The sequence below is a fragment of the Triticum aestivum genome, chromosome 5B (assembly GCF_018294505.1).
Source record: "Triticum aestivum cultivar Chinese Spring chromosome 5B, IWGSC CS RefSeq v2.1, whole genome shotgun sequence".
Taxonomy (NCBI): Eukaryota; Viridiplantae; Streptophyta; class Magnoliopsida; order Poales; family Poaceae; genus Triticum; species Triticum aestivum.
The window spans coordinates 577,917,027-577,927,021 of NC_057807.1; the positions used below are offsets into that span (position 1 = coordinate 577,917,027).

General features: G+C 47.8%; 1 protein-coding gene across 1 annotated transcript; it reads right to left on the reverse strand.

The window, feature by feature from the left end:
- Positions 1-6,585: 6,585 nt before the first annotated feature.
- Positions 6,586-9,098, reverse strand: LOC123116988 (COBRA-like protein 3). Its single transcript, XM_044537847.1, has 4 exons — positions 8,690-9,098; positions 7,969-8,048; positions 7,375-7,828; positions 6,586-6,921 (listed from the first exon to the last, which is right to left on the reverse strand). The coding sequence occupies exons 1-4, from the start codon at positions 8,787-8,789 to the stop codon at positions 6,896-6,898; spliced, it is 660 nt and encodes a 219-aa protein (XP_044393782.1). The 5' UTR covers positions 8,790-9,098; the 3' UTR covers positions 6,586-6,895.
- Positions 9,099-9,995: the final 897 nt, after the last annotated feature.

The window sequence follows — 9,995 nt, forward strand, 5'->3', positions numbered from 1 at the left end:
AGTGAAAACAACTGCCGTGGACGTCGACTGGACTCGAGGATCAATCGACGGGCACGCTCGTCGAGAGAATGTTGGAGGTTCTCCAAATGAGTGCGCTCACCCAGCGTGGCCAGGCACACTGCCTCCAAGGCACGAGCCTCGGCGGTTTCCCCTATGATGGGGGTCTGGAGAGCCTCCACATTGCGGCGGTGCAGCTCCTCCCTCTGCTGCGAGCTGAGAGGTTGGGGCTGATACTCCTCATGGCCAAATGACGGGTCGTCGCCGCCACCATTGCCGCTGCTGCGACGAAAACCAGGTGGGCTGTGATGGGAGTCGACCATGAAGACTTCCACCGCGGGGTCATAACTCCCGCTCTCAGAAAAGGTGTCTGCGAAATTAGTCGACAGGTCGACTGAACCGCAATGAAATACGTCGGGCTCGATCGCCACGACTTGGGGGGTGCACACCTGACGAGCCACCGCGTGCTTCACCCACCGCTGGAGCCACGATCGACCAGACCGCTTGCGGCGGCGTCCAGCAGAGTGAGACGACGACGCGAGGACCGACTGATACGGGGTCGATGGCTGCCGAAGGAGGACGTCGTAGGCACTCGCACGGAAGTGCGATGAACCATGGATCGGGAGAGCCTCGGCGGCGAGGGGGGCCTCCTAGAGCCAGTCATCGGTGATGAAAGTGAGCGCGCCGAGTCGGAACTCGCGGCCCATGACCAAACCGCCACCGGAAACCATGTTGATGAAAATCAAAGAAATGCAACCTCGTCGGAAGTCGCTAAGACGCTTTGCCCCACGGTGGGCGCCAGCTGTCGTGGTATTAAGTCTGACAGTAAGAATATGGGGTACGTATGAGGAGGCAAGGTTCTAGCTACGGTGAGATTGTACGCAAGAGTTTACGAGTTCAGGCCCCTCTCAGAGGAGGTAAAAGCCCTACGTCTCGGTGCCCTGAGGCGATCGACTGGAATATGGGAGTGTGTGTTACAAGGGGTGTGAACTCTTATCCCAGAGGAGGGGGTGGCTTATATAGAGTGCGCCAGGACCCCAGTCCACCTCGGTTACAGGGGTTCAATGTACATAAAGATAGGGCGTTACTGGTAACGCCAGCTATAAAGTGCATTTAATGACCTTTAAGACTACGGAGTGAACGCCTGACCGTTGCCGTCCTGAGTGACTCCTGGTCTTCTGTAGGTCGAGTGGTTTCTCGTATAGTCGAATGGCTTCATCTTGGTCGAGTGATACCAGGAGAGAGGGGTACCTGAGTGAGGTGACTGGTCGAGTGGATTGCACTTGACGACTTCAATTGGTACTCTCCGTTGTTCTTTGAATGTCTTTGCTTCTAGGGTAGTGACCTTGGGTAGGGTGTATAGGTCAGGCCTGTGACCCTACCCTAGGTCTATGGCACCATCAACGCACACCTTCACTGACGCTTTGTCTTTAGACTATTGTCTTGCTACTCAAGGTATTGCCCTCATCATTCTCACCTCCACAAGGGGGGCAACTGCCATATGTCATCTCTCTCCAACCTATCGTTCATAATGGATGCAGTGTGTCACCCTTTGTTCTTGACCCATCATTGTGCATCCTACCATTATTGGGCTAGATCCAGTGTACCCATCCTCCAAACCAGCTAAGAGGAGTCGCACTCACTACACATCTACAACGGTCGTTGCCTAGCTTCCACCATCGCGCCACCATAAAAAAAATGACATTTCCTTTAGAGGCGAACCTTATCGCAGCCACACCAAAAAGCTACTATTAGGAGGCATGTTCCGATGAATAGGAGTTTTACCTATGAAGTCGCTTGAGAGGAGCAACATGAGTCAGTAATCTCTCATGTAGCAACTCCAGTATTGATGGCAAACTAAGATAATCCTCACAGTCTATTACATGCATATTGAAGTTTATCCAAAATGTCAACCACACCTCATCTTTAGATTGAAAACATATATATGGGTCTTTCTTTAATCACTTTGGCTTATGTTAAATAGAGAACATCCAATACAATAAGGTGATGGGATAACTGAACCAGCGGGCATGGAAAACAACCTTAAACAAAGGGGAAATCACAACTAAGAGCACGGGCCTCAAATTTCTCGTCAAAGCCGCAGCCGAGCTCATTGTTGTTCTACTGCCATAACTCCCGTGAGAGATGGACAACATCGAGAAATTCATAAGACCTATAGAGGACCAAACTTTGTTCAATCACCATAGTAGTACACCCTCATATATGTCGGAGATTGGCAATCACACCAAGCATATTGATCGAGGTGCCGCCTTGCTCTACGTAGGTTGGCGCGCTGGCATAGCCAAACCAATTGGCCTATGACCTTGTTTGCAAGTCACAAATGCTGAAAAGAAGAAGCTACTGAAAAATATGTCGCGGGTCATTGATGATGTACGCAGAGACATGCCGACTGACGGCACTATGAGCCAACCAGGCATCCAAAGATTGACAATGACAAAAACTCTCAAATTTCTTGGTAATGCTGGAGAAAACATCACAGAGAGATGTTTGTTTGAGACAAACCCTAGGACCATTGGGGTGACTTCACCACAACACCAAAATGTAGTTCCCCACTTAGAGCATCTATGACCTCACCTAGCTAATTTGGCGCCTCAAACGTCCGCGGACAGTGATTGGTCACGCCCTCCCCCCATTTTGTTACCTCCTCCCCCCCCCCCCCCCACCCCCCACCCCCATCCAACCCTTCAAAACCATGCAACTCATGCAATATACTGGGAACTATGTAGATGAACACAGGCAACAAAACCAAGACACTCCCTCTTTTTCGGTTCAAAGGCCGACTAGGTTACGGTTTTGTGACTGGACATTGACCGGGGCGTCCGTTCAATCAGTTTGGGAAGCCCAGTCGTAGATGCTCTTAGGGCCGAGGCCTAATGCATATTTCGTCACACCTATTCTCTCTCACCACTGACCTTATAAGACGAAAATTTTGTCTTGTCTTGATATGCTATATTAGTTCTTACATTTTTTCTAAAAGAAATTGTAAGGGAAAACCCCTACATGGTAAACACACGCATATAAAAACTGGAACGTAGTTGGTGGAGTTGTACATTCACTTCGGCGATTAAATCACAAACATATTAGACCGTTGATCATCAAACATCTTTGTCACTGACTATGAGCAAAAATAATTCCTCGGTGCTGCTCACGACACGTGATTCATGGTTCCTATCCGACCAGATTTAACTAAATTCCTACCGACTCATTGTGTCGTTCATATGGAAAACACGACACCTCTGGGAAGGGAAAAGCAAAAGAGGATTCACGGGCACACTTGTCTCTCAGTCGCTCTGAACAGTGGAGGGTAGAGATAGCGATGCACCATGCACGGACATCAAAGCTTCGATGTGCCATTCCACTTACTCGCTACTCCATCATACGACTACGAGCCGCAAACGAGGCCACCATAGGACTCGAGCAGCGTTTTTATCCCCGTCAGTCGCAGCCGCGGCCTGCCTCTGTCGGTCCGCAGACGCGAGGGGCAAAGCCGGAAACGCCCGATCACCAGCAATCGTTCGGGAGCTCCATTAAACTAATGGCGTCGGGGTGGTGCCTGCCACGAGGGTCCAAACGCATACATGCAGGCCGACACCTCGGGGGAATAAACGCACGGTGACACAGCCCCCCTCCCCCCCTCTTTCTGTCGGTGGGGGAGACGAGAGAGAAAAAAACGAGGCCACTGATTATAACAGAGGTGCGCGCAAACTGCATCTTAGCTAGTAGCGCGAGGCCGCCACCGACTAACGCCGTAGGCCCCCCGTCGCCGTCGCGCCGGTTGGTGCCCGTTACCTGGACGTACCAACAACCAGCCCATCGCGTGAGTTGTGACCATGCCATTAGCATTAATAATTAACAAATTCGGCAATTGTTTTTCTAGTTCCTGGTGTATGGTGTTGTTAATCAGTTTCCAGCCAGCGTCGAGATCTCCAGCTGTGTGTGTGTGTGTGTGTGTCCGGCTCTAACTAACTTTGCTCATGGACATGTTCAGCGTGCATTTCTTAATTTGGGCGCATGAAATGAATGGAGCTTTATTGTAGCTGAGGGTGACCAGTATGGTGTGGCCCGCGTGTCAGGGATTGGAGACAATGTGGCGGTTGCTTGGACGTCCGCATGGTTGAATAGCTTTTTTTTTCTTGAGGCTGCATGGTTGATTAGTTTTTTTGTTTTGTTTTGGGAAGAGCATGGTTGATTAGCTTGGAGGATGGATGTGCATGCGGCCTGCAAAAGAAGATTCTCTGCGCAGTGTACGGGCGTTGGGGTTCGGCAGTGAACTGGGCCAGGCCAATTCCAACGCCGGGATCCCCAAACTGAGGCCTCCTTTGATTTGAAGAAGTTTTATAGAAATCCTACAATAATATGTTATTTTTAGAAAAAAAATCCTTAGAGTCCTTTTGGTTTGTAGGAATAGAACCTTATTCCTATGAAGGAATTCTTCATATTTCATAGGAAAATAAACTTTAGTCTAGACCAAATGAAAAAATCCCTATCATTTGAACCAAATGACATTTTTTTTTGCTTCTATTCATAGGATTTTAAATACATGGCATTTCAATTTCTACAAGTTTCCCATTCCTACGATATTTCTACTTTATGAACTAAAGGAAGCCTATGATAAAAAAAAATGAGGCCAGACCAAATGGACGACCCAGTCAATGCCTGGTCAGACACGCCTGAACGCGTCCGCCATGTCAGACTAGTCCACCCTGGCCCATCCAGACCCCACAAATATCCCCACCCGAATGAACCCTAGACCCCGGTAAAACCACACTCTCCATCTCCACTCAATATCGAGCTCTGGTAGCACAGTGTTCGGCGACAGATCCTGTGGTGACAACCCCATCCACTAGGAGTCATTGTTGCACGAGGCGAAGGCAGACGACGACGTCCACATCACGCAGCGCCAGTCATGACTGGACAGGGTAGAAGAGGAAACTCTGGCTCCGCGTCGTCCCCCGTCGACCGGCGACGCAATGCGGGCAAAGACGCCTGCCCGTCATGTCCACACAACTCCGGGAGCTCCGAGCCCTTCTCTACCTGCTTCAGTAGCGTCCCTAGCCACCGTTGTACCCTCGTTTCCGTGCTGGCACCAACGTGGATGCCTAAATTCAAGGCACGGGTCGCATGCCGTGAGAGGCAGTGGACGAGGGAGAGGGCAGCGTCAGCGGAGGCGATGCCCTCCCGTCGGTCCCGCGTGCGTGCACCGGTCAATTCGGACGACCTGCTCCTCACGGCGGTCCTCCGTCGCTAGCTCACCACAGCGGAGATCTAAGTGTAGCGGCTCCACCGCAAAACACGAAAGCCCTCCGGCTTGCCATCGAGCGGTCATAGCAAGAGGCGACGGAGAAGGCGACGGCGTGCGAGAAGACCGCCCTGCTGGTGAAGGAGCAGGCGCGCGTGGTTTGTCGGATAGCCATCATCATATCCTCGTCTGACGACTCCGACGTCTCCAAGAACGACGCCCTCCCACCGTCAACGCCTATACAGAGGGCTACAACCACACTAGCATCCACAAGGGTAAGGGACCGTCATAGAAGTAGTGATGTTCCAGCGCCATTCTCCGTCTCCATTATAGTTTTTAATTAATTTAATTTTTATCCATGTTGCCGATGATGAACTAATTGTTTTGGTTCGATGAGTTGTGTTCATATGCCCGTATGGAATTTAGTTTGAATTGTGTTTGTCTATTTTCCGTATGATGAACAACATAGTTTCTCGCATTGCATGGATAGCATGGTTTTGAGGGGCCGGACTTAAGGTGTCCGTGTGTGGACGCGGCTATAAGAGGGCTGACCGGTCACTGTTCGCGGATGCATCGGCGGATGTTTAGGAGGGCGGATTTGCTATATCCGGGTGCGTCCGTGGACGTTTAGGGGGGGGGGGGAGTGCAAATTTGCTATATCTGGCTGCAGATTTACCAGCGGGGGATTGATCTTTATCAAAAACCTATCCATCATGTCGTGTTGCGCCCTATGATGATGCGGGAGTAGTCCATCCTCGGGTTGAGGTTTTGTACCAGTAACAATGTGTTCTATCTCTCTCCCTTATTATTGAAGTTTTCGATAATGATTGTGATCATGGGACTTTATAATAAAGTTGAATTATGTGATATATCCCTTCATATTATGTTTATGGTGAATTGCATCTTGCTCTTGCTATGAGTTTCTTCATGTTGAACTGAATCTTTTGGAAATCAGTGAGATAATGTTCGGAGATGCACGCAGTGGCATTGGCGTGACTCTATGGATAGTAGATTAGAACGATTTAAAGTCAAGAGGTGATTGTTTCATATAATTTCTAGGGTTGTCTGAGGTGACGTTGGGGTTGTCCTATGGATCAAGATTAGAAAGAAAAACTTAAAGGTGTGCCTAGCCATACCTACGCTATCTCATCCTACTCTGATCTAACAAAAAAGGAACTTTAGAGAAATTCTTTACCGCACTTTTAGATGATATATAATATAGTTTAACTATGTTAAATATATCGAGTTTGCACTAGTGAAAATATAAACCTTAGCCCTTATTTCCAAGCATTGAGATATCGTTTTACTCACTCTTACTACTGTTTACCTTGTTGGCCATATTTATTTCAAAAATATAAAAATATTGTTATCGGTCAAACTATCGATCTATAACGCAAATTATCGATCTCTTTGCTGAACTATTACACTTATACAATCAACAACTGTATTAGGTGTGTTAGGGACATAATAAACTCCTTGTATTTGATTGTAGGGTTGTTTGAGAGAGAACACTTTCAACCTACGCCTCCCTCGAATTGATAAATCTTAAGTCATCCACTTGACGGAAATTGCTATCGTCCTATAATCTCTGCGGATTGATAAACCTTTGGTCGGAGTCTTCCGAGCAAGAAATTGGGATTACGTGCAGGTTACATTCCATGACACTGCAAATACATAATTTATTTTGTTAATACCCACTAAATAAAGAACATTATCAGCAATAAACCATAAAAACATATATGGAACCAATCCGATGTTTCCTGCATTTGACATGCATTATTAGCAAGCAAAGAAAACTAGTTAAGATATTATCAGGCTCAGCGGTGACTTATTTTCAAATAAATACCAGCTAACATCGATTCTAGGTGATGAACTCATCTCCTTTCAAGAACAAATCACTTCTCGTTTCAATGGTCTCACTCCATTCACTAATCCTACACATATAATAACATAGCATTCGTGTTAAAAAAAGCATTCATTCATGGTTAAGGAGCAGAAACATGCAAAACTGGTATTAAGATGTGTTTAGTTCAATTGGTTTAGCTAGCTAATGCGTTTGAGCAAACTATTAAAGCAATATAGAGCAAGCAGTGAAGAGCAATAAGTGGGCAACTTACTGAAAGCTTGGGTTACCCTGCGCCCGCCCGAGGAAGAATACTTGGTAGGCACGACAACAAGAGCACGCCCACAAGTGTACCCCTGACCTGGAGCCTTGAGAGTGATTTTTTTGGGCAAAATAACCGTCCTATTGGTAGTCCCAGCAAGACCTACAGCAATCTGAAAGGAGGAAGCAGCATTTCCTGGGTCCTGGTTAAATGTCTTTAGAACTCCTGCCTTGCAACAATTGGCAACTTGCTGGTTGAATGGGGTGCCTGAAGGAAGATCGACAATCGTCGGATCTCTCTTGCAGCAATGGGGACGGCTGCGCTTGAATTTTGAGCAATCGCCCCGCTTAATTGCCCGAGCCCCCACCATCGCCATGACCTCTTTCTTTCGCCACGACCACCCCAGCCGCCACCCGGGTGCAGATATGGTTCGGAACTGCTGGTAGTTGGTAATTGTGACTGTTGCCTAGTACACATGACGAGTTTGGAAAAAAGATTATGATACAGCTTGAGGGTGACTAGATGTCCATAATCTGCTGATGATTGTACTTGGTGGCTAGGTTGAGATGAAAGACAGAGCTGTTGATGCCAAGAGGTGCTACTTACCACATAACCATCCGGAGTCCACGAAATGATGTCCCATTTTATCGTGATGTTGCCATATGGATCCAGCGAATCATAAGCCTCTGCGTCAACAAACAAACAAAGGGTGCAGATATGAGATATATATGGAGGCGTGGAAACAAACTAAATAATTCCAGTTTGCAGGATCTATCCGCTTAAGTCCACCGCTAAATACTTTCTACTACCTCGTTCCTCAGTATAAGACGTTTTGGCAGTTCAATCTATATTGCCAAAACATCTTATATTTATGAACAGAGGTAGCAGCAGCAAAATAATCGGTCGATGTGGTTTTACTGCAACTTTTACTAATATCACTTCCTCCTGGACAGATCTATCGGCGCACAGCTCGTCTTGAGCAAGTTTAGAACAAGAAATGAGCAGACAGTGGCAGCGGGGAAGCTTGACAGGTCGCTCGTCTTCACAGATATGGATAGCTTCCTAATTTAATTTGGCTTCAGGATTCGGACAAGCTCGAAATGAACGGACAGAACTAACCCAGTGCGATCGAAGCCACCGACACTAGCGGAACGGGAGTAGCATTGACCCGCGCGCAAACAGAACCCGCGCGACCGCGTCATCTCAGCGATGCTCCCCAGCGATAGGGAGTTGTATACCGATTCGCCGGCTCCAGGCACGACGATGGGGCACGAGACAGGGAGAGAAGGACCGGTGTGGGTGGGAATGGGAATGGGAGGAGCCGAACCTGTGGTGGCCGGTGCGGAGAGGAACAGCACGGCCGCGAGCAGCACGGCGCAGCAGGCCGCGGATCTGGAGCTCCCGGTGACGCCCGCAACCGCCGCCATTTCCTCCCCGGCTGCTCCACCGACACTCTCCCTTCTTTTTTTGGCGACTATGCGGATGATCTGCGGATCTTTGCTGATAGGGGGAGAATGAGTTGAATATCACAGTAGTCAAAGCTTCATGTCAACGGCGCCTTTGGGGCCAGGAGGCAGGGGCCTTCTTTGACAATGGGGTTGGGCGGATGTGTCGTGTCGGGGCTGCTGGTGATCAGGCGTCGGCGTGCTGTTCTTCGTCGTCAGACGTGTTGATCCAGTGCGGGCATTCTCCTTCTTCCCTGGCGATCTGTCCGCACCGAGGACCTCTTCGTCTCCAAGCTGTGCTTCTCCCTATCGATCCTTTCCAGCTTGGTGTGTATGAGCCTTGTGAGCTAGAGTGCTACGTACTTACCAGTGTCTTTGTAGCTTGCTGTTTATTTTCTTTCTTGTGTTGGTTTCAAGTCTGTAATTCTATCAGGTTGATGGCTTTGTTAATTCAAAGTCGGGCTTTTTTTGAGCCTTTGTTTTAAAAAAGCTTCATGCGAGCCCGAACGCGTAGGGGCGGCGAGAGCATGCGAGCATGTGCGCAAATAAAGGGGTTGGGCATCCCCATAGAGAAGGGCTCCGAAGCCATATGCACCGGTGCAAACCCATTCGCTCGCCGCCTCCTTGATCGTGCTGATGAGCTGGGTGCTTGAGGAGTGCTCCCTGTTAGGGCTACAAGAAAAGCTCGAGGCTCATGAGTTGCTCAAGATTGACTCATACTTTGGCTCGATTTGAGATCGACTCAGAAATAAAATGAGCTGAGTATGAACACTTTACATAGTTCGATCGAGAAACGAGCTGATCTAGAGCCAACAACGGCTCGCTCGATGTTAGCTAAATAATTAGATATCATATAATTATATTACATAATTTTGTATATATTAAAAAGAAATGAGATGATTTATGACCATATAGATAGTCAAAAAAATGTTTCCTTATATGTTGTTTACCATTTTTTTCTCTATTTTACATACGAGTACCAACACATGGAAGCTTAATTAAGTGCGAAGAAAATTTAGCCCCAGTATGATATGTGGTCAGCTAATATCATATTCCTCACAAAAAAAAAGAAGAAGCTAATATCATATTATTTTAATGAAAATTTGAGACAGACACATCTTTGTTTTCTTCTCTTCCTAGTTAATCCATGATCTCTTGCTATTAAATATTGCTAGTCTCTAGTTGAGA